The sequence below is a fragment of the Zingiber officinale genome, chromosome 6A, assembly GCF_018446385.1.
Source record: "Zingiber officinale cultivar Zhangliang chromosome 6A, Zo_v1.1, whole genome shotgun sequence".
NCBI classification, from domain to species: Eukaryota; Viridiplantae; Streptophyta; class Magnoliopsida; order Zingiberales; family Zingiberaceae; genus Zingiber; species Zingiber officinale.
Window position 1 is genome coordinate 14,478,252 of NC_055997.1, and position 25,178 is coordinate 14,503,429.

Consider the following 25,178-nt stretch of genomic DNA (forward strand, 5'->3'; position numbering starts at 1 on the left):
TTTATTAATCATGTCAATTAGATCAATCTAAATCCGTCTTGAACTCAATAAAATCTGATCCTAATCTGATTTTTTTTATTCAGTTGGGATAGTATTTCCATGTCGGATCCGAATTGTCATCCCTAGTATATTTTGATCAAATTAAATCTATTTTTTAAAAAATAAAAATAAAAATAAAAAGTGTTGAACTGAGCCGAAGATGGCGTCGGGATGTTGACTTACTTGGACTCTCACCAGATGTCTGGTCAACCTTGACCCATCTGGATTTCTCTTGTCTGGCTTCACTCACCAGGACTTTCCTAATTGCCTAACTTCACTCACTAGGTCTTTCACCTGGCTTCACTCACCAGGATTTTTCTCCTGCCTAGCTTCACTCACTAGGACTTCCCAATTGCCTAGCTTCACTCACTAGGTCTTTCACCTGGCTTCACTCACCAGGATTTTCCTCCTGCCTAACATCCCAGTTAGGACTTCCCAGTCAAGTATCCGGTCATCCTTGACCTACTTGACTCTTCTTCAATCAACCTTGCATTGTCAAACATCGAAATCCAAACCAAGACTCAAGCTTGGTCAACCAGGTCAACCTTGACCTGAGGAATGTTGCACCAACAATCTCCCCCTTTTTGATGTTTGACAATACCAACACTATCACTTACAATACCACATGTAAGTTAGGCTAATCCCATAGCCTAAACCTTCTTCATGCCACTAGGTAATAAATACATAAGTTAAGTCCTTCATTCTCCCCCTAAGAGAGCAAACTCCCTCTAGGTAATAAACGCCTAACTTACTCCCTTTCATTCTCCCCCTATTGGCACACATCAAACCATGCCCCATTTTTGGGCACACATCAACAAATTCACTTATTGAAAACTCTCCCCTGAAGAGTTGTTCATCGTTGTTCACAACTTCACTCGTTGTGATCAACACGATAATGAAGGTCCCATACCCTTCATTTATCTTTAACCCTACATTCTCCCCTAATGTAGGCAAATGCCCATCCTTGAGCATTATCCACTTGAAACCACTTGAACAATGAGGATATCCACTCCCCATTAAAGTTCAACCGCTCAACCTTGAGCATATTCTTAACGGAAGGTCAACCACCTTCCAAGGTTCATGAAAAATAATTTTTATGTCTTTAAAGAGTCCCTTCCCCTAAAGATATGGTGGTAACTTCTGTCATTGCACCAACAATGACTTGGAATCCCTAAAACTTTAGGAAACCCAATTTTTAGAAGTCTTGAGGTTCAAATATTCAAAATTTGAAACAAACCTCAACCTAAACTTCAACTTAGCCTTCCTTAACCAATCCATCCTTGTTTTCAACATGAAAACACTCTTTTTATGTATACAAATGTATTTTGAGGGGTTAGGAATGGTTACATTGACTAAAATAGGTTTAGAGTGCTGAAATCAAGCCTTCCCAGCCAAAATCAGCATCCTGGATCGATTGGAGCTGGGTTCCAATCGATTCAACCTATTTGAATCGATCCACTGATCGATTCAGGATGTGTGGATCGATCGGCTGATCGATCCAGTGAGCTTCTGCTCACGAGAATTGCCCTCTGAATCGATCCACGGATCGATTCAGGCACTCCAATCGATCCATGGATCGATTGGAGCTCTGATAGTTGCTGAAATTCTAAATCAGCCAACTTCAGAAATCCCTAGAGAATTCTACAAAAATCCAAAAATCATGAAATTTCGTGTAGACATTACTTAGGGTATACTTTATCATGGAAAAATAGTTTTCTATAAAAATACATCATATTTTCAAAGATTGACACAAACTTGAGAACTTGCAAAAACTTTAGTGTTTTCTTCAAGTTTGTGTCTAACTATTCAATGGTGATTACTATCAAAAGATAGCCTTCACCAAGGTTTTCCAAAATTGTTTTTAAAAACATTTTCAAAACCAATATCCCATCATGTTCCTTGGGCTTAATGCACATGACTTGTACATTAGCTTTCCCAATGATGGGAAAACACATAACTATGTGTTTTGATGAACTTAAAACTCAAAGAATGTACTAAAACAACATCTTGAGTTTTGTTCATCTTCCTAACATCTCACTTGTATCTAATGTGCACTAAAACACATATAAGTCACCTTATGGTCCTTGTGAGATGTAAGATTTTGGTTTTGCCCTATTCTAGGGATCATGCATAACTATCTAGGCATTTTAGAGATATTAGACATCCACCTAGGATGTCACTTGTTAATAAGTGTTGTTAAATGCCATTTGTCCTTAATTACAAGGAATTTAAACTTAATGCATGATTATGTTATGACATACATCAAAAGGAAATAATTTTCAAAAGAAAATATCCTATAACTACATGATGTATGAATGTCATGACATGGTATTTTTGGATTTTTCATAATAAAACATGAATGAAAAATAGACATGATGTCATGGCATATGATGGGCAAACAATCATGGCAAAATTTAGCATAAATAAAATATACCTAAATTACCTATCTAAGTATCCTTAACCACTCACACTCTTTCACTATCAAAATATACAACTTGGCTAACTCAAAATATACAACTTGTTTTAACTTAAAACGTTAAACCTAGATTGCCCTAAATGCTTCAAAGAAATGCCAAAACCTAAATTTACATTTCTATTTCTCTTGATTTGTTTATGCCACTTAAAAATTAAGCATATCCTCAAATGTTGGCATATTCCATTTTTCCTCAAGAGTAATCACATAAATCAAGGCCCGGATTGCCTTAAATTTCTAGGAGAATACCAAAATCCCAACTTGGTATTTCTCTAGGTTTTCCTAAACAGTGCCATTTTAAAATAAGATCAAGACTTCTCAAATTTGGCACATTTTACTCTTTTCGAAGAGTAAATAATAATTCCATTTCATTTTCAAAGGTTAACAAAAACCTTGAAAATGCTCCTTAAGTGTCAATTTCCTCAAAGTTGGGTTAACTACCCTTCTAATCGGAGTTGACACTCTCTAACCCATCTATGGGGTAGAGAAGATGCTCCTAGGAACCCAACACCTATTGGTGCTCCTTGGATGCTCTAGGTACTCACTAGGGATAACTTCCCTAGATACCTTCCTAATGACCTTGTTGGGCTTCTTAGAAGCCTTGGTCACATTTTCTAGGTCAACTCTAGGGATAGCCTCCCTTGTGACATTGTTAGTGACTTTCTTAGACTTCTTAGAAGTCTTAGTCACATTTTTCGCAAAAATACTCTTAGGGATAACTTCCCTAGTATTCTTGGCTTGACCACTGGACCTAAGGTTTGTTCCATAACTATATGGAACTCTATGGTACGAGGGCACATCCTTCTTAGCCTTTGGTTTGTATCCCAACCCTCTATGGCCATTGGATGACTTTGATTTTCCTAGCTCTAGGTATTTCTCATTTTGCCCTTGTAGGATATTTTCCATCCTCTTTAGGGTCTTTTCCATTTTATTAAGTCTTGACCTCAAGACTTGATTTTTTATCATTAAATCTTTAGGTTTTGGTCCATGAGCATTTTTGTTCTTGGGCATGTATCTATTATCCTTAGTGTTCCCGCCCAAGTGTCTATCTACCTTCCTAACCTTAGGTTGGGTAGTCTTGGCATGTAGGGCCACATGCTTTTCCTTAATGCCCTCATGCTTTCTATTCTTATGGTAAATTGCATTAAAATGATAAAAATTAGAACTATCATGCTTTTTACCATAACGTAAAGGGGTAGGCTCAATAAATGTTACCTTCTTCTTTACCTTGGAGGCTCCCCCTTGACTAGTGCCTCCTTGAGCCTTGACCATCTTCTTCCCCTTGGGGCATTGACTTCGGTAATGCCCTTTTTGTTGACACAAGAAGCACACAATGTGCTCCTTGCTCTTCTTTGTCCCGGGGGTGGTCTCCTTGGGCTTCTCCTTGCCCTTTTGTGTCACTTGACCCTTCTTCTTGGGCAAGTTGGGACACTTGCTCTTGTAGTGCCCACTTTCCCTACACTCAAAATATATTATATGATTTTTATTTTTAATTGAAACATTTTTACCTTCTTGTGTAGGGATGACACTTGCTCCTCCATTTGATATTTCTTGAATTTTGGAGGTGGCACCATCTTCTTCTTCTTCACTTGACCCGGATGTGGAGGCTTCTTCTTGCTCCGGGTTCATTGATCTACACTCCCCCTCAATCCTAGAGGTGGAGGCTTCATCATCTTGTACATTGAACAAGGAGTATGCTCCCTCCTTGTTCTCTTCATTGCACTCCCTCGAAGATGAAGCTTCTTCTTGGACTTCTTCTTCGGAGGTTGAGCATCTCTCAACCTCGGAGTCCTCCTCTTGGTCTTGCTCCAAGGAGTTACCCTCTCTGGATTCTTCTTGCTCTTGTACAGTGGAGGGGATCTCTTCATGAAGCTTGGCCAATTTACTCCATAATTCCTTTGCATCTTCAAATTCTCCAATTTTGCAAAGGATGGTGCTTGGCAATAAATTGACCAAAAGCTTGGTCACTTTGTCATTGGCCTCGCACCTTTGAACTTGCTCTTGGCTCCACTTGCTCCTCTTGAGAACTTTGCCCTTTGAGTTTGTTGGAGTCTTGAAGCCTTCCATAAGAGCAAACCATTGCTCTATCTCCATCATAAGAAAATTTTCGATTCTTGATTTCCAAGAATTGAAGCTCGTGGAAGTGTATGGTGGAGCCACCCTTGTGTCGAATCCGAGCCCATCTCGGAATTCCATTGTAGAAGTTGAGCTTTTGAATTTCTTTGACTTTGACAATTTTGCTTCAACTTCTTCACCCTCTAGCTCTTCTTGTTATGCTTGACCCTTCCGGCGATGATTCCGGTGAAGAGCGGCCTCGCTCTGATACCACTTGTTAGGACCGAAAAGTAGCTAGAGGGGGGGGGGGGAATAGCTCTTCGCGTGCTCGTTGCTCGGCGTTGCTTGTTTCTTCAAAGTGATGCGCAGCGGAAATACAAAGAAACAAATACAAACACGCTAACACTTGTATTTTACTTGGTATCCACCTCCAAGGGAGGTGACTAATCCAAGGATCCACACAACGCACGCACCCTCCACTAATGAAACTCTCCTTTATGGTAACTACCAAGGGCGGAGAAGCCCTACAAGACTCAATACAAGAAGAAGAAAGGGTAGTAAAGAAATACAAGCTTACAAGCTTACAATGAGTGCACAAACCCTAACCCTAGTTTCTTCTTCTTGCTTTGATCCGCCTCTTGACTTGGAAGAGCCTCCAAGAACCTTCAAGAACTGGCGGTGAGGAGCTTAGAGAGTGCTGGGGAGGAGCTGTGATGAATCTGGAATCAATCGGTGAAGTTCTCCTGAAGAAATCGCACGCCAACAGCTATAAACGACGCCAACGATCGAATCCCAATCGATTGGATTGCTCCCAATCGATCGGGGAGGCTTTGGATCGATCCACGGATCGATCCAGAGCGCCTCTGTGCTCTGAAAAATGCCTGGATCGATCCACGGATCGATCCAGCGCTTATCGCGCGAAGCAGCAACGTCCCAATCGATCCACTGATCGATTGGGACCTCTGGATCGATCCACGGATCGATCCAAAGGGGTTCTGTTCGCGGGGACTCACCGGATCGATCGGTGGATCGATCCAGATCTGTTGGATCGATCCACGGATCGATCCAAACCTGCTGGATCAATCCACGGATCAATCCAAACCTGCTGGATCAATCCACGGATCAATCCAGATCTTGGTTTTTGCCCAAAACCAAGCCCAAAGCCCCCTAAACCAACATCTAGTCAACCATGACTTGTTGGTACATAAGACCTAGCATCCGGTCACCCTTGACCAGCTAGGACTCTCTCACCAAGTGTCTGGTCAATCCCTTTGACCCACTTGGACTTTTCTCTTCTTGCCAAGTATCCGGTCACTCCCTAAGACCTACTTGGACTTTTCTTCCTCGTGCCAAGTATCCGGTCAATCCCTTTGACCTACTTGGACTATCACCAGATGTCTGGTCAACCTTGACCCATCTGGATTTCTCTTGCCTGGCTTCACTCACCAGGACTTTCCCAATTGCCTAGCTTCACTCACTAGGTCTTTCACCTGGCTTCACTCACCAGGATTTTTCTCCTGCCTAGCTTCACTCACTAGGACTTCCCAATTGCCTAGCTTCACTCACTAGGTCTTTCACCTGGCTTCACTCACCAGGATTTTCCTCCTGCCTAACATCCCAGTTAGGACTTCCCAGTCAAGTATCCGGTCATCCTTGACCTACTTGACTCTTCTTCAATCAACCTTGCATTGTCAAACATCGAAATCCAAACCAAGAATCAAGCTTGGTCAACCAGGTCAACCTTGACCTGAGCAATGTTGCACCAACAGGGGACTCTAGGTGAAAATCCAGGTGGTCGCGGATCAGGTGAAAATTTGGACGAGCCGTGGAGCCGACGTTCAGCATGAAGACCTGAAGTCTCGGATGCTGAGCAAAAGTCCAGACGGTCTGGAGGATCTATCTGGAAAAAAGGTACACTCTCCTAAGAGGAGTAGATGAGGGTGCGTTCCCCTGAGGAGGGAACAGTAGGCGTCGGTTCGACCTAGAGTTTCAACAAAACTCAAAGTCAAAATCGGGCAGTTAGAGGCTCTCAAATTCATGTTTTACATATATTTTATACTACCTGAACTAACTTTATTTTACAGGAAAATAAGTTGTTGAAAAAGTCGGTTCGAGCGCTCGGATCACCCGGAGTTGGTTTGAGCGCTCGGATCTGGTCTGGGCGCCCGAAATGCCAAAGCTTATCTCATCACCAGGTTGGAGCACGCTGATTGGACGGGCTGACATCACGGTCTAGGCTTCCTAAAGGGATCCAAGTGCTCGGAGCAGCCTATATAAGCAGTATTCCACCAAAAGACAACTATATAACTCTGATTTGTGATTGCTTTCTTGCGCGTTGCTCCAAAGACGTTCCTGCGACTCCACGACGCGACTCCAAAGACCAAGTGACGCTACTCCGATGACCGAGCAATATAACTCCGACGATAGAGTGACGCGACTCCAACAACTGAAAGCACAACCTTCCAAATCCCCAGAAGTTGATGGTATACTTTTAATTACTGTACTTAAATTATAAATCTATTGTATTCGTCTTTGTAAAGATTTGTCGAACTGATAGTGAATTGCCCAATGAAAGCGGTCAATCGTAGACCTTGGAGTAGGAGTCGTCACAGACTTTAAACCAAGTAAAAACAAACTGTGTTTGTTGTGTTTATTTTTCCTTCTGTCTTTCTTTCCGCTGCATTATCTATGATTGTGTTTTTCGAAATGAATTAGCCACGAGCGCTATTCACCCCCCCCCTCTAGCGCAATGATCCTACAGAGAGAAGAAAACGTCAGCAATCGGACTAGGGACGGATCCCTGGCGCAAGCACTCCGATGCTTAAGTCAGACAAATGGTCGAGGGGAAATGAAATGCAATGAACAGTAGAAACAAATAGTGGGCTTTGAGTGCGCAATGTTGCGTACTTATGTCTTTAGGAGAAAACCCTTTATATAATGTTACTTTTCCTCTATGCACGAATATTAATGTATTTTCAAAAAATGATCCATCATTCTAACATTATGACATTTTTCCTGAAATAGACCCACCACTTCTGTATTTTGTAGGGTAGAAGTTTCCATCGTAAATATTGCACAGATCGACCATTAATATTGGGTTGATAGACCATTAATATACTTTGATGCTAGGCCGACTGAGTTCCCTTTATTGTCTGATCGAACCTCATTTGCTGACAACGTCGGGGTTGGCTAAGGAATAATGACTCTCTCAAGGACTCGGCCTTCGCTCTGCTCCTCCCTCGTTCGTCGACTGGGTGGGGTCGGCTAACTAAGGGATAATAACCCTTTCGAGTACACGGCCTTCGCTCGGCCTCTCCGCTCGGCCAAGGAGTTCGGTCGAGCCGTACACCTAGCATATCCAATTAGATCCAGAGGTTCAATCGACTAGACTACTCGGCCGAGACATGTGCCCATATTAGATCCAAGTGTTGACTTCTCATTGACTTTGACCACTACATCAATCGACTTTCTTGACTTCGATCTCAATTTCGGAGGCCCTACCTTATTCGTCGTATCATTTATTATTCCTTTACACCCAAAGAAATTGCAAACAAAATAAATTGGGTTAGGCATTACTCATTAGATTCATCACAGAAAGAAAGATCTCAAAGATACGTGATTTCCACAAAGGCATTCATCCCACATGATTGCTTAAAGAGATGGATCTCCATTCACTCATTTGAATACCTAAAGCCGACTCGTGCAACTCTTAAACACTACTTTTTTTTCTACATCTAAGCGAGGCAGTGAGCTACTCCTTGAAAGCTTTCGGTCGATGAACAATGAACAAATGAGAATAACTTCACAATTTAGCATGATCATATCTTAAATAAGAAGGCTATGATCATCCTCTATGTGACTCAGCCTTTTGTAGAATATTAATAAGTCACGAAAACACATAATTAGCATGTGTTTTGTGAGACTAATTATCCCATTTCAACCTAATTGTGCCCTAAACCAAGTTAAGTGGCTTTAATCAAGGGGATTAAGTTGTGAGAACAAATAGAGTTTTAGAAGTTTCAGCTTCGATACATCTCCTCTATATATTTTTAAGAATTGTTCTTTCTTTCTTTAAGATACAGCGCCTAATTCTTACCGATCGTCTCCGGCAAAGAGCATATATTTGTTGAGAAAGTGATCAGCGCCGGCGGCAATGCCGACGACCGACGCCAGTGGCAAGATAAAGACGGTGGTGGTGCTCGTCCAGGAGAACCGCTCCTTCGACCACATGCTCGGGTGGATGGAGACTGTTAATCCGGAAATCGACGGCGTCTCCGGCGACAGGCTGTTTTTCAAGCCGATCTCCACCGTTGGTCTTGTACTTCGGCGACGGATCGGAGTACGTCGACCCCGACCCCGGCCACTCCATCCAGGCCATCTACGAGCAGGTCTACGGCGTCCCCTTCGTCGACGCCACCTCCACCCCCATCACCCCGCCGGGCGTGGCGGCGCCGCCGATGAGTGGGTTCGTTCAGGAGGCGGAGAGGGAGCGGGCGGGGATGTCGGACACGGTAATGAACGGGTTCCGCCCCTCGTCCGTACCGGTGTACGAGTCGCTGGTGCGGGAGTTCGCGGTGTGCGACCAGTGGTTCGCGTCGGTGCCGGCGTCGACGCAACCGAACCGGGCGTTCGTGCACTCGGCGACGTCGAACGGGCTAACCAGCAACGACAACAAACGGCTCGTTGCGGGGCTTACTCAGCGGGCCATCTTCGACAACCTCCACAACGCCGGCTTCTCCTTCGGCATCTACTACCAGTTCCCGCCGTCGACGCTCTTCTACCTGTGCTTCCTCTGTTTCTATCCCTATTTAACCAAGAAACGATTCAGTTAGGTGCTCGAAATTATGAATATTTAGTACACAATCCTTACTAACCGCCAAACTTTGGGTGCTAAATAGAAAATATAACAATATTAGTAGTAAAATGAAAATTAGTGTTTTCTATAGAGCCCCTCAAATGTACTAGAATTAGATTATGGACAGGAACTTGAGGCGGCTGAAACACCTGGGCAACTTCCACCAATTCGATCTCACGTTCAAGGATCACTGCAAGACGAGCCCCCAGTGGGACGAGATCCTCTTCGTCATCACCTACGACGAGCACGGCGGCTTCTTCGACCACGTACCTACCCCCGTCGTCGGCGTCCCCAGCCCCGACGGCGTCGTCGGCCCCGCCCCCTTCTACTTCAACTTTGATCGATTGGGCGTCCGCGTTCCGGCCATCTTCGTATCGCCTTGGATTGAAGCTGGAACCGGTATGATCTTTCGATTCTTGCGGCTTCCCTTTGGGCTTTAATATCCATGATCTTTAATTAGACCTTTGGCGATTTTCATGGCAATGATTCACGAGCCATCGGGGCCGCAGGCGACGTCCCAATCCGAGCACTCCCCCATCCCGGCGACGGTGAAGAAGATCTTCAACTTGAAGGAGTTCCTGACGCAGAGAAATGCATGGGCAGGAACGTTTGAAGCCGTGCTCACACGCACGACGCCGAGCTAGAATGGATTGCCTAGGTTAATTATTCTATATTTTAGGAGTGACCATTCGGATCGGAATTTATTGGACGGGCTTGGGTTGACGGGTTGAACCTAATTTCGACTTAATTAATATTTCAGGTTAAATTATTTATTCTAAATTTGATCCGTTTATTTATATTTAATCCGAATTCAATCTTAAATGATCTACCACTAGAATCGAATCTGAACCCGACTTAAAGTGATCTATTTATAAAAATATATTTATCTTAACCCAAACTTAACTCGAATCTAATCCAAAAAAATCTATTTTACTAAAATATATTTATTTTAATCTAAACTCAATCAAAATATGATTTGATCGAAAAATATTTATAAATAAATTTACGGATTGTAATCGGATAATTTTAAGTTAGACTCAAACTCGATTTATTTATTAATCATGTCAATTAGATCAATCTAAATCCGACTTGAACTCAATAAAATCTGATCCTAATCTGATTTTTTTTATTCAGTTGGGATAGTATTTCCATGTCGGATCCGAATTGTCATCCTAGTATATTTTGATCAAATTAAATCTATTTTTTAAAAAATAAAAATAAAAATAAAAAGTGTTGAACTGAGCCGAAGAAGTTGCGAGCTCGGGAGGCGGAGGAGATGGCAAAACTGTCGGATTTACAAACGGATTTGGTTCAATTAGGGGCGGCGTTGAACGACGACCATGCCCTTGCCGACGAGTACCCGGTGAGGCTGGCGGAGTTGATGACGGTGGCCGACGGTGCTCGGTACGTGCGAAACGCCTTCAAGGGGTTCTTGGAGGAGTGCGAGAGGTGCCAGAAGGAAGCCGTGGACGGGTCGATAGGGCGGTGGCGAAGAGGAAGAGGCCGGCGACGACCTTCTTCGGGAAAGTGTTCTCTAGCTTGCTTGGCTTGCAACACGTCACATGATTGATGAATCCATGAATTGAATTAATTCAAGTGCCTCGAAAGACTATTTGCAAATTATTTGCAAAGTTAAATGATAAGGTTGGATGGATTAGAAGTGTATTCAACGGTAAAAGATGATCGTCATCTAACGGTTATTTTAGGATAACTTTATACATTTTTTCAAAGGGGATAACTTTTATACATTTTTTCAAAGGGGATAACTTTTGAGGACTTATTCCGAATGTCTTCTTCCTAAATAAGGGTACAAAATAATCCGAAGAAATATTCTAATTATCTGTCGAAAATTAATGTTAATCCCGGGTAGTTTCTGGAGTATGTAAACTGATCGTCGAGGCTAGTGTTCGACACTATCTCCGTAAACGATATTGCTCCGCTACGGTGCTTAACGGATTGTTACAATTCGTTCCCAAGATACAATGACGACGAACGTCTCGAAATCATAGCACTCCGACTTCCGAGACCAGCGAACCTTCTAGTAAATTTCTTGGACTCTTGAATGCACAAGATGAGATGAATGCTTGAGGAAGAGAAGAGAGGATTGAGTTAATATTCCATCATCTGGAGGGTTCTATTTATACTGAAAGAAGAGGTTGAGTGTCCTTTGGGTGAGTGGATGTGTTCCTTGGGCTGGATCGATCTAGATCATCCATTCTGGAGGGTTGTAACCCTTCACCAAGCCCACTTCAATCTCATCCATCAAATCTGAGGAATTGTGACCCTCAGATCTCGCATATTGTCATACCTATTTGATCACAAGCGATCCATCATACCTATTTAATCAACGTTGATCAATGTAGCCATCCATTCCCTAAGTCAACTGTCCAGTCATCTCCCTTTGCCCACGAGGATGCCGGGAGCACCTATCCTTTTATTTTTGTGTTAACTCCATTAACACATCTTCATTAATAAGTAGAGAATACACATCGAGAATTTTCGATGTGGGACTACTCTCCCATGCACTTTATTAATGAATAATAAATGTTATTTTGGGCCGATTTTAAACATTAATTTCTCATTCACCTTTAATCGGTTTTGAGTAAATTAATAGTCTAAATCTATCTACGTGAATCGTAGATTTCAATTTTGAAGTCAATTACGGCTTTCAACAATTGATGACTTCCTTCCTCAAAATCATTTTGGTCCATTTAAGACCCCAATATTCAATAATTAAATCATGTCTAACTGATAACCACAAAATCTAACATCACCGAAAGTATCAACTCTAAGTACTCCATCCCAGAAGATATTTTATCTCGATATAATACTTTTAATTTTTAATTATTGTCTCTTTTGTATTTATGATTTATATATATATTTACTTATTAAAAAAGGTAAAATATCAGGTAAACAGAATCGATGGTTATGAACAATGAGGAAAATGAGGTATAGAGGGAGGATTGGCAACCGAGAGAGGATCGGCGATCGAGGAACTCCAAGGAATGATGAGGCGAGCGAGGATGGGAGAGCAAGAACGACATCGCAGCAAAAGAGGAATGGGCTTCGCAACCTAGCTTGCTTCGGAGGATGACTAGAGAGGAATGCGAGCTTCGGAGAGGGAAGATAGGTTTTAGAATATAAAAGAAAAAAAATCAATTAACGCGGCTGAGAACATTTTAGATTTTGAAAAATAAAGGAAAAAAATTCATGCCTATCTGTCACGTTTGACGTCGCGCTCACGTGTGTGTATATATAAATTAAATCGTAAGATGAGAAGTGAAAGTATTAAATTAAAATTTAATTGGGTTTAAATCAAACCGATAGATACGGAGATAAGGATTTCGTTGATTCAAACAGAGATTAATTTAGAGTTGATTTAGGAAAGTTACGACCGAATCAAGTTTACGATTTAAATAAGTTCGATCAATTTAAAACGAATTAAATATTTTTTTGAGTAAACCTTCTATTTCAATTTTTTCTCCCTATTTCTCCGCACGTACATTGCAACCCACCGTACCATTTGTCACCCTTTTGCCCATCCTTTTTTTTTTTTTTTTTTTTTTTTTTTTTTTTTTTTTAATTTTTCTCTTCTTTTTCTTCCCCATTTGCTTCTTCTCCTTCTCTTATCCAAGAATAGTATACTAATAATTTTTTCCTCTCCTCTCCTCAAGCACAAGAGTTCTCTTATCTTTTCCTTTCTCTTCTCCGGCTAACAAGAAACACAGTATCAGGTTTAGGTCATAGATAAGCTTTGGGGATCACAAATAATTTTTTAACTTTGAGTCATAAATAATCTTTAGGCATTAGCGGATCAGTCTTTCAACCAAACCGAGGGCTATAATTAAAATATTCTAATTTTAATTCGTTTCAACTCCTTAAATTTGAAATTTAGGTTTTTAGATGGTGAAAATAAATCTACACTAATATTTATTTATTTATTTTTTAAATTGCCCCTCTTGATTGAAGCCATTGGTTGAAATCTAGGATGACCGATCCGGTCTATGGAAATTTTCCATCGGCCGTTAAGATAAATAGGAAAGCCTAACATCCTATGATTGTACATCTCATTTGAAGAAAAAAATCTTTACCAATGTACCATAATTAGAGATCAAATTACAAGTGCTTGAGTGACACCGGACACTACAAAATTAATGTTAAAACAAAATTAATTGTTCATTCAATTTATTGTTAATAATTAATGTTTTGTCGATGTAAAAAAATGGTCTAAAGACATTTTATCATTGTAATCCTTTGCCCGCAATATATTTCACACACTGAAAATCGACTCTACAATCTATTATAGCAGCATCAAATGTAAGTATCCACTATGTCAGCCTCTGAAACCGAATGAGATTCAACCATATAATAAAAAAAGACGATTCACTCACCCCCAATCTTCATATATGGTAATTTGGGCCTTAGTTGATCCGTGCTAGTGTTGGTTTAGCTCCGAAAGCTTTATTTTTAAATAAATTAAAGAATTAAGCATCTACTTTAATAAACTATCACACATACATATGCACTTAACTAACACTGAACTGAAGGTCCCTTGTAGTCATACATTGATAGGTAGATATATTGACAACATAAGTAACTTTAACCACCTTAATCGAAATATTCTGCCAGTTAACAATAAACAGATTGTGAGGAATGGCATCTCCTATCGCGATACTGACTTAGAGTGCGATAGGCGATCGAGAAGGCCAAGAAGGTGAAAGAGATGATTCTTCGCAACTTTGAGATTCTCCTCCCAAAGACTCTTGTACTTGAGCAGCAAACTGCAAGTTCCACAACACATCTTCCGCGGAAGGTCTCTGCGTTGGTTCCTCCCTGAGGCACCTAAAACAAATCTCCATGACAATCTTCAGTGCTTCGTCGCTGCATTGCCGGCTTATGACCGGATCCACAATGCTTCTCCTAGCAGTTTCGTCGGCTAAAATACTTTCGTGCAACTGCAATAAGGAAAATGCTCACATCTTAACAGCTCCAAAAGAATGCCAACTTTTTTTGTTCTACCATTACAAACATAATAGAAATAATCATATTCCTCACCTCATCTTTCGTTATATCAACTTCTGATGTCGATTCAATTGGCTGTCCAGTTATAATTTCCAATAAGATGACACCAAAATCATAGATGTCGACCTTATCCGTATGCTTTGACCTGCAACAACAGATCATGACACAAGATGCTATATGATATACAATGGATGAAAACTCACAAGATTTTGATGTGTGCTAGAAAAATGTAACTATAATTTTCTAGACATTGTAAGTACAGAGTGCAATTCCAGAAACTCTCCACAAACCTTTCCCCATGCTCATTCGATCCACTCGAAGAACTTGTAGGCAATCCCTGCATCGGGACGACAAAAAGGATGTTAGACAATATTTACTGACCGATCAACATGAACCAAAGGGCCAGAACATATTATAATACCGATGTTTTCCTGTTCTCTGCCAGTAGTGGAATATTATAGCTGCTTATTTTTGCAACAAGATTCTGATCTAACAGTATGTTAGTAATTTTCAGATGATTATCGAATAAGCCGGGTATTATACCCCCATGCAAAAACTGGATACCCTTTACTATGCTGATGGCAGCTGAAATCCTTTGCATCCATGTAAGCCTCGGTCCTCCAGCTGAAAGAAAAGAATTTGCAAAAAAATCAATAAGAATGCTTAATAAGCTATAGAGATTCCATTAACTGAATTGCTTTCATACCTGATATGCTGGTTCTTAATGTCCCATTTGTCACGTATTCGAAAATGAGAAATAATCTGCTGATACTTGAATCATCGAGGTAATAATCAAAGCAATGACCAAGGGCACTGACTAAGTGGCGATGCCTAAGCTTCGAAATTAGTTCAATATGGTGATTGAACGTTTGAGAACTCTGACCCTTCTTAAACTTAAAGCACTTTATCACCACTGAAGAACCGTCTCTGAGGTTGCCTTTGTACATCTGATGTCATAGAAAAAAGAAGAATGGTGAAATAAACTATGAGAAAAGCTTGGAAATTTGTAGGGGAATCCATAGACACTCCCATGCATTTCCAATTTCGAAATCAAATTAATCAGCTCATAAATATACCATGTATCTAGTACACCTGTTAGGCCGTACAGAAACACAACAACTAAAGAAATATGTGAAGAATAACTTTGTGTCATTACTGACCAAACACACAATAAAATAAAAACAGTGTAGCAAAGATGAGAATGTTAATATAAACATGCAGAGTTACTACAAGGATAAAATAAATAACTATTGGTATTCGAGTGCAATTATGCATAGCTCCAATAGATCAATCAAATAAATAACTATGAGAGTGGAAGGTGTAAGTGGTAAAGAGAGATTAATGAAAACATTAGTTGATGTAATCCAAAATGATTTAGTTGATTCAACTGTTATTAGTCTTGAAACCTAGCGTAAGAGTTGATGAAGGAATAAGATTCATATAGTTTATCCTAAAGAGTTGGGAAAGCACAATCTGATGATAATGAAGGCAGCTAAACAGACGAGAAGCACAATCAAGAATGCATATCAAACTTGAGTTGTGTATGAGATAACAATCTACCTGACCATGGCCACTTTCCCCCATTAAGCTTGAAGTTTCAAAGTAATTTGTAGCAGCTTCAAGTTCCTCCAATGAAAATGATTTGTATGTCGGAATGCCAAGTGCCGCCAGCTTCATCGTTTGAGATATGTACCCTTTTAAATGAAAAGGGAACAAATAACCAAAAATGGATAATTTATATGTAAGATCAGGTATGCAGCATGCATAAAATATCACAAATGCTTGAAGGTAAATGATAAAGAGAAAATCACATGCCTGAGTTAACAAGTCAGACATGTCAACTGCCCTCTTCTTATTAAATGTGTATATTGAAGAATCAGTTTAGCAAAATAACTGGGTTAAGTTATTAAAAAAACAAAACAAAATCAAAGAACACATCAGAGTGAGAGACTATACTTGCATCAGCCAGCAATTTGGAAGGATAACCATTTGAAGCATGCTCCACTATTCTTCTTGGAGGTTTCTTGGTTGCCCTCCTGATACTTCCTCTTCTGAGTGCAATGAAGACTGCAACACCGGCTAATGAAAAAATTCCAACAACACCAATCACTACACCACTCACAACAGTCACTTTTCCACCTGATTTTCCTTTTTGGTGATGAGGCAATATTTCCACAGCCAAAGCTTGAGTCTGACAAAACGAGTATGGATGCTGACTATGATCTTTAATCTTCAAGCAATTTGAGGCGTACATAAACATCTGATTACTAGAATTTGAAATCAGGCATGTTGGCAAGTTACCAGACAGAAGATTCATAGACAGATCTACAAAGTGAAGGTCATCATTGCATGTCATGTTTCCAAAGAGCATTCCAGTGAACCTGTTTCGAGCAATATTTAGGTATCGAATAGAAGGAAGGGACAACAGTGATGGCAGAAAAGGCCCAACAAATTTATTGGAAGAGACATCCAACTCTTCGAGTAAAAAATATGAGCTAAGATTAGTGGGCAAGCCTCCGCCAAACCTATTTTTTCTCAAATTGATAGTTGCGACCTTCCTACTCAACTGCGGGAATGTAGGTCCAAGGAAATTGTTCTCCACATCAAGCACTTGGAGGTTGGTTAAGCTACTAAGATCAGGCAATTCTCCAGACAAACTATTCGATGAGAGCACGAGCACCCTAAGTGATTTCAGTACAGAAAATGAACTCGGAAGTGGCCCACTTAAAGTGTTGTTTTTCAAACTTAAGAGGGCCAACAGAGGAAGATCACCCAGTGCATCAGGAATGGAACCACTAAACATGTTATGATCGAGTATAAGAGTTTGGAGATTCCTCAGAGTATAAATTCGTCGAGGTATGGTGCCATACAAGTAATTTGAGCTCATATTGACGATCTCTAAACCAGACAATCTAGAAATCTTTGCAGGCACAGGACCCCAAATGCCCAGTGATGTCAAGGAGAGGACCTTCAAGTTTGGGAGACGAGACAAAGTGGTGAAAAAGGACTTGATCAAGAAACTACGTGGAAGAGGTGGAGAACTCCCACTACCACTTATGCGCAACTGAGTTATGCTCTCTTCATAGCAAGCGACTGTCAGATACGGAGTTGGGTCAGCATTGCAGAAGTCTGTATTGATGTCCCAGGCGCTCAAAACGGGTGGATAGTTTAGGAGTGCCTTGATTCTCAAGAGTGACCAAGCTTGAGAAGATTGCAGCTGGTATGTGCGAGGTATAAGGATCAGAACCATAAACACAGAGAACAGACTAGAAACCAAGTTTCCAGGAGCCATCGAAGCTGAAACACACTATTTTCCTCGATTTTCTCAAAAAGATCACTGCTTTCTGTACCAGAATACTGCAATAAAACCAAAGCAGTCAAGATTTTGATCCACTCGATTTACCAGAAACGAAGAAATGGAGCTTACCTTCAGGTGATGAATTCCGAGAGAACGAAGCTGGGCGTGCAAAATTCCGACTTTGAATCTCTACTAATCGAAGAACAGCTCCCATCTGTCGAAAAAGCAACAAAGTTCAGTATTTTCGTAAACCTCCTCGACCATCGATTCCGTCGGCCTCAAATCCAAATAGAATAGAAACGTAGCCGGTACCGAGACACAGAAGAATAGCTGCCCCTCATTCTCCTCAGATTCTCCCTCCATCACGGGTGAACTACCAGTGAATAAGTCCAAAATCTTTCGAGGGGCCGCACTGGAAGTGGACAGGAGAGTAGCACGGTGACGACAAAACCCTAATCTCCTTTTTCCGGAACTCCAAGGGCGAGGTAATCCCACCATTACCGTGATCGGAAGCATCAAGATGAGATAAGAGGTAATTCCTCTCGCTCGATTCATCAACCTGAGATTGAAATCTTACGCTTTGGCCTCTCTTCCTCGCCCGTGACGCTGTCAGTTTGCGTCTCGTCTCGTTGCCTTTGGCTGGCGCCATTTCCGAGCTCGTAGCGGGTCGGATCCGCCCTTAGTTGTTGGGATACTTTTAGGGATGTAAATGAAGCCGTGAGATTGGAAATTCGATTCGATAAAAGTTTGTTTGAGTTCATTTAATGAGACTCGTTAAGATAAATAAATTAAGCTTAAGCTTTGTAATACTCGATTCGTTAGCTCGTGAACATGTTCGTTAATTGAATCAATTTTTAAATTTAAAAAATAATAATTTTTATATTAAATTTATAGATTTTATATTCTATTTATGAAAAATATAGATAAATATATTAAATTTATTTATTAGAATAAAATTATAAATTTTAATAAGAATATTATAATTTTCTCTAAATATATAATTTAATTTTTAATGAATATTTAAATTTATAATTTATACTTATTAAGTTCGTTTATGATCGATAAAAGTTCGAATAAACTTGTGAGCCATGAATATATTCGTTAAATAAAGCTCGAGCTCGGCTCGATTATAAACGAGTCAAGCTCAAACATTTAAAAATTCGACTCGACTCAACTCGATTGCACCCCTAGATACTCTAAATCCACCAAAGCCCATCCAAAAACAATTAGCAATTGCTAAATGTAATATATCCTTAGCAAATATAAATTTTATTTTAAAATTAATAAAACATTTAATTGATAGTTAAAAATTCTTTTAAAGTTACAATTTGTTACAGTCAATGTTTTAAAAAGTGTTAGGCGATAGGCAACTGTCATCCACTGCCAAGCACCCCAAGTGGAATAATTTTTTCTCACTAAATTTCTACCAATCGATTGGATCAGTGTTCAATCGTTTGATCAATAAATCAACTGTCTATTTCCTCACAAAACTTCTATCCATCAACTGATAATATTCAATTGATTGACCAATTGATTCTAAAAACTTCTCTAAGAAAAAAATATGTATAATTTGATTTTAACATATAATGGAAGGAGTCTGAAATAGTAAAAATTCACAAACTGACAAAGAGGAAAATATTAATCAAAATTCAAAATATTAATTTGTTCAAGTTCGACATACAATGAAAATAGCAAAAGTACACAAAATAACACATATAATCCTATATCCCTAATTATTCTTCTAGTTTATCTCCATATTTCTCCATCACTTTCTGTATATCGGATTCAAACTTAAAATCCATGACATTTTCCTCTTCTTCATCCAATACAAATTCTTCTTCATGAAGTTCTCTTATATCTTCAATATTTATCTCAATATTTTCATAGTTGCTTGTGCCATAGTTGTTAGGACCAAAATGTAGTTAGGGGGGGAGGGGGGTGAATAGCTCGGTGCGCTTGTCTTGCTCTTCGTTGCTTGTTTCTTTAAGATATGCAGCGGAAAATACAAAGAAACAAAATACACAATGCTAACAAGAGGATTTACTTGATATCCACCTCACAAGAGGTGACTAATCTAAGGATCCATACACTCACACACCCTCCACTATGAAAACATTCCTTTATGGTAACTACCAAAGGCGGAGAAGCCCTACAAGTTCACACTACAAGAAGAAAAGGAAAGGGAACAAAATACAAGCAAAAGCTTACACGTTTGCACAGGAAAAACCCTAACCCTAGATTTCTTCTTCTTTTGTAGATCCGCCTCTTGACTTGGAAATCGCCTCCAAGAACCCTCAAGATCTGGCGTGAAAACTGTGGAGAAGTGGTTGGAGTCGCTGTAAGGATCGGAGATGAAAGTCATGGAAGTTCTACCGAAGGAATCGAACGTCTACAGCTAAATACGATGCCAACGGTCGGATCCCAATCGATTGAATTGCTTCCAATCGATCGGGGAGGCTTTGGATCGATCAACCGATCGATCCAGAGCGCCTCTGTGCTCTCGGGAATTGCTTGGATCGATCAGTTGATCGATCCAGGGCTTATCGCGCGAAATCGCACCTCCCAATCGATCCACTGATCGATTGGGGGCTCTGGATCGATCGATCCAGCACCGTTCTGTGCGATCGCACAGTTGTCCCAATCGATCCACTGATCGATTGGGAGGAGGCTTGTCACGAAGACTCGCCCAATCAATCGGCCGATCGATTGGGCATGAGCCAATCGATCGGCTGATCGATCCAGCTCATTATTTCTCCCTAAACTCAAGTCTAAAGCCTTGTAAACCAACATCCGGTCACATATGACCTGTTGGTACATTATGTCTAGCATCCGGTCACCCTTGACCCGCTAGAACTCGCTCACCAAGTGTCCGGTCAACCTTGACCCACTTGGACTTATCTTCACCAGGTGTCCGATCAACCTTGATCCACCTGGATTTCCCGTGCCAAGTATCTGGTCAATCCCCTTGACCTACATGGGCTTCTCAACATCAGATGTCCGACCATCCTTGATTCATCTGGATTTTCCTTGTGCCAAGTATCCGATCAATCCCTTTGATCTACTTGGACTTCCCTTCTGCCTAGCTTCACTCACTAGAACTTCATGTCTGCTTGACTTCACTCACCAGGACTTCCCTTCTGCCTAGCTTCACTCACTAGGTCTTTCACCCGGCTTCACTCACTAGGATTTCCCTTCTGCCTAGATTCACTCACTAGGTCTTTCACCTGGCTTCACTCACCGGGATTTCTCTTCTACCTAGTTTCACTCACTAGGACTTCATGTCTGCCTGGCTTCACTCACTAGGATTTCCCTTCTGTCTAGCTTCACTCACTAGGTCTTTCACCTGGCTTCACTCACCAGGATTTCTCTTCTGCCTAGCTTCACTCACTAGGACTTCATGTCTGTCTGGCTTCACTCACCAGGACTTCCTCGTCAAGTGTGCAGTCAACCTTGACCTACTTGACTCTCCTTCACACATGAACAATTGCACCTGCAATCTTCATGTATTGACTACATGTATTGTCAAACATCGAAACCACAACATCAAGACTCGAGCTTGACTCAATTCAAGCTCAGTCAACACGGTCAACCTTGACCTGGGGAATATTGTACCAATAATAGTTGCTTCACTAGCAAGTAGCAGGTGGTCGGTGGGTAACTTCCGTGCAGGTTGGGCTGGTCACCTCAGGTTCGACGTTACTTGACCTGGTTAATTATTTTGTTTCACTAGCAAGTAGTACATCAACTTCTTTTTCTTCTTGTCTCTCTTTTTATTTATGATCTTGTCATTGAATTGAACATAAACTAAATTATCAACATGTTGGTATCTAGCCTATTTCTTTTCTTTGTATGGATCTATATTAAAGAAAAATACTAATATTGAATACATATTTAGACATTTAGTAATTACTAATTAGTAGTTACACAATAAATAATTAAGTATTTACCCTCTCAAAAGTATTCCAATTTCTCTCACAACCGGAAGAACTTGTAGTTAAAGAAAGAATCTTTTTAATCATCTTTTACAATTTAGGTACACTATTTTTTAAAAAATGCCACCATCCAACTAAGTAAAAACAAATCAAACAACAAGCAAAATTAAGAAACAAGAAATACAAATTACAAAATAAAGCAAGTAATTATTTCTTAGTTCTTAATCGAATCATATTTCTCATCATTTTTTGTGCATCTAATTGTAGTTAATGCTCTTCTAAATCCCTCCATTTTGTTAATATACTTTAACAACTCCACATTTACTACCTCACTTTGGCTATCAATATCATCGAGAAAGAATGCTTTAACACAAGTGAAAAATTTATTCATAAGCACTTCTTCACTTCTTATGCTTTGGTCATTGAAGGAATAATAAGGATTCAAGAGGTAGACCGTCAAATGTAGTGGACTATCAAGCTGATTACGACTTTTCTCATCAATAATATCAATAATCGGACGATATTGAAGCTCTTGATTTTTGAATGTCACTTTAATCTCCTCTCCCGCTCTAAGTAATTCTCCATACACAAAACCGATAGATGGTTTCTTATCCCCATCAACAAGACGAAGCAACTTAACTAATGGGCAAACACCTTCAAGTAAAAACTTACCTCATTCCAAAAAGAGGCACTCATAGCGGTATTATATGCCACCTTCCCCTTTGTGCTCTTTGAATATTGGCATGAATTCCATTCTTCACTAGCAACCATAGCCTATAGTTCACTTTTCTTTTCCATCAAGCTTTGCAAAGTTAAAGAAGCAGTTGCAAATCATGTTACTCTCGGCCTCACTATGTCCTTTTTTATTTGGTAAAATTTCTCATCATTGACAATGTCTTGTGATGTGCATAAATAAATTTTGTCAAGCTCTTTACCTTTTTTAATCATCCCTTTGAACTTATATTGGTTCCCAATTCCTTGAATCATAAGATTCATGGTGTGAATTGCACATGAAGTCCAAAAATAAGTGACATCTTCTCCTTCAATAAATCTTTTACTGTCATACTATTCAAAACATTGTCTGTTACCACTTGAACTACACTTTAAGGCCCTACTTCTTCAATGCACTTGTCTATATTCAAATATATAACTGTAACGCCCGACTTTCTTCTTTACTCAAACCTAAGTCACAGATGTTACACTTTTCATACCTTCTAAAGACTTTGTTATATGCACACTACTCGGTTCACAGATCTACTCTGAACTTATTTCGACTGTTGAGTCGTGGTTGGAGCGATGCAGAGCTGAGATGAAGTTTAGAGCTGCTAGAGGTCTGGGTCGTGCGACCCTGACCGACCGTGTAGCCTCACTCGAGAAGGAGCTAGTCGTGGCCGTGTGGTGATAACCGGCCGTGTGACCTTACCGGGCCCGAGTCTGGGCACGACCGTGTGTGCCACATGGCCGTGTATGACCTTCACTGCTGGAGCAGGGGCACGACCTTGTGAAGCCACACGGTTGTGCCATCATACTTGAGAAGAAGAGGTGCACGACCATGTGACTTCACACGGTCATGTTACCTTGGCCGAGACCAAAAGGGTGCATGACCGTATGAATCCACACGACCGTGTCACTCTGGCCGACAGGAAGAGGTGCACGGTCGTGTGAAACCACACGACCGTATTGTTGGATCGTAAATTCGATAGAGGGAGGGGGTTGAATATCGATTAAAAAATTTTGAGTAAGCACATAGCGGAAAATAATTAAGCTAAAGCAGACACAACGATTTACTTGGTTCGGAGCCTTTGGTGACTCCTACTCCAAGGCTCGCACACAAGGGTGCTTTCGATGGGCAATCACTAATAATTCGAAAAATTATTACAAACTAAGTATAGGAATTAATTAGCGAAAAAGAAAGATGACAATAAATAAAAACAGAAACAGAATTAACACTTTTGTCGGAGGGCTTTCGCAACGTCGCAGGTGTTAGAGTGTATACTGAAAGCCTAAGCTTTTGTAAACATTTATTTTGAATAAAGAATCACATTTGGTCAAATTGTCTACATTTAGTTGTAGTTGTTCAATTAATTTATATTGTAGATAACATAGTATGTGGTGCCACATACAGAAGATGATGCTATCAATACCTTATAAATTATAAACAATAGCTCACGACCAAAATGGAAAGGAACAAACCATTGGAAAGTCGTAGTGTAATTAGGAATTAGTTTATCTTGACTATATAATTACACTAGTACACTTAGAGTGTATTGAGTAGGACCATTTGAGGTCGTTTCTTTTATGCTGACTTTACAAAGGAACAAATACCTCAGTTATTATGGAAGTGTGTGCTCTTAATCCTAATATAATAACAAGCACATATATTTGATATTTATTTCTTTAATTTATCAATGGGTGAGATTTAGTTCGATGAATCAATAAGCCCGATAAGTTGGGAAATGATATCACTTATAGTGTGTGTTGTTGATTATAGAAGGAAACTATGTCCTAGTAATCTAGGTTGATAATGTACCCAAGATGAGCTCATAAAGATTGTCATGTTAAACTCTGCAGGTGGACTTAGTCCGACATGACGATAAGGTTGAGTGTTACTATTCTTGGATTAAGATATTAATTAAATGAGTTGTCAGTAACTCACTTAATTAGTGGACATTCAACATCTTAAACACAGGGAGACTAACACACTCATAATAAGAAGGAGCCCAAAAATATAATTTGGGATTGGTGCGGTAGTTCAATAATAGTTCTCTAGTGGAATGAATTATTATTGATAAAATTAAGTTGTGTGTTCGGGGCGAACACGGGATGCTTAATTTTATCGGGAGACCAAAACAATTCCTCCTCTCGGTCCCTATCGTAGCCTCTTATTTATAGAGTACTATACCCACCTATACCCACCTTCGTACCCATGATGTAGGGGCCGACCAAGCTAGCTTGTGGTTCAAGCTAGGGCCGGCCAAGCCTTGATTCATGGGTGGCCGACCCTAGCTTGAACCCAAGCTTAGGTGGCCGGCCCCCGTTAAATTTAAAAGAATTTTAATTTTAAAATTTTCTTATGTAGAAGATATAATTTATTGAAGAGAATTAAAATTAAAATATCTCTTCTACAAAAGATTAAGAAAAGAGATTAGATCTCTTTCCTTATTTGTAGATAGGAAAGATATTTTATTTTTTCTCTTTGTAAATTATTCACATGTTGAAAAATTAAAATTATAGAAATTTCTTTTTATCAACCATGAAGGGATTTTAAAGGGAAATTTTATTTTTTAAAATTTTCAAAGACAAATAAAGAATTTTAATTGTTGATTAAAATTGCTTTGTTTGCCCTTGTTGATGTGGCCGGCCAAGACATGGAGTTTTAAGAAATTTTGTTTAATTTTTTCTTAATTAATTCATGTCAAAGAAAGTTAAGGAAATTTTATTGTAATTAAATTTCCTTATTTACCAAAGCTAAGAAATATAAAAGAGAGGGTTGGGGTGCCTTCA

At 39.9% G+C, this 25,178-nt stretch overlaps 1 protein-coding gene and 1 pseudogene across 2 annotated transcripts; one reads left to right on the forward strand and one right to left on the reverse strand.

Annotated features, from left to right (window-relative positions):
• Positions 1–8,720: 8,720 nt before the first annotated feature.
• Positions 8,721–10,992, forward strand: LOC121994632 (annotated as a pseudogene).
• A 2,967-nt stretch (positions 10,993–13,959) lies between these two features.
• On the reverse strand, positions 13,960–18,359 carry LOC121995904 (probable inactive leucine-rich repeat receptor-like protein kinase At3g03770). Of its 2 annotated transcripts, XM_042549680.1 has the most exons (9): positions 18,055–18,359; positions 17,872–17,956; positions 16,401–17,801; positions 16,005–16,138; positions 15,151–15,391; positions 14,866–15,068; positions 14,735–14,781; positions 14,478–14,589; positions 13,960–14,377 (listed from the first exon to the last, which is right to left on the reverse strand). In XM_042549680.1, the coding sequence occupies exons 3-9, from the start codon at positions 17,734–17,736 to the stop codon at positions 14,102–14,104; spliced, it is 2,349 nt and encodes a 782-aa protein (XP_042405614.1). In that variant the 5' UTR covers positions 17,737–17,801; positions 17,872–17,956; positions 18,055–18,359; the 3' UTR covers positions 13,960–14,101. The 2 variants fall into 2 exon arrangements, with proteins under 2 accessions (XP_042405614.1, XP_042405615.1); XM_042549681.1 differs by lacking the exon at positions 18,055–18,359 and having other exon boundaries at positions 17,872–18,048.
• Positions 18,360–25,178: the final 6,819 nt, after the last annotated feature.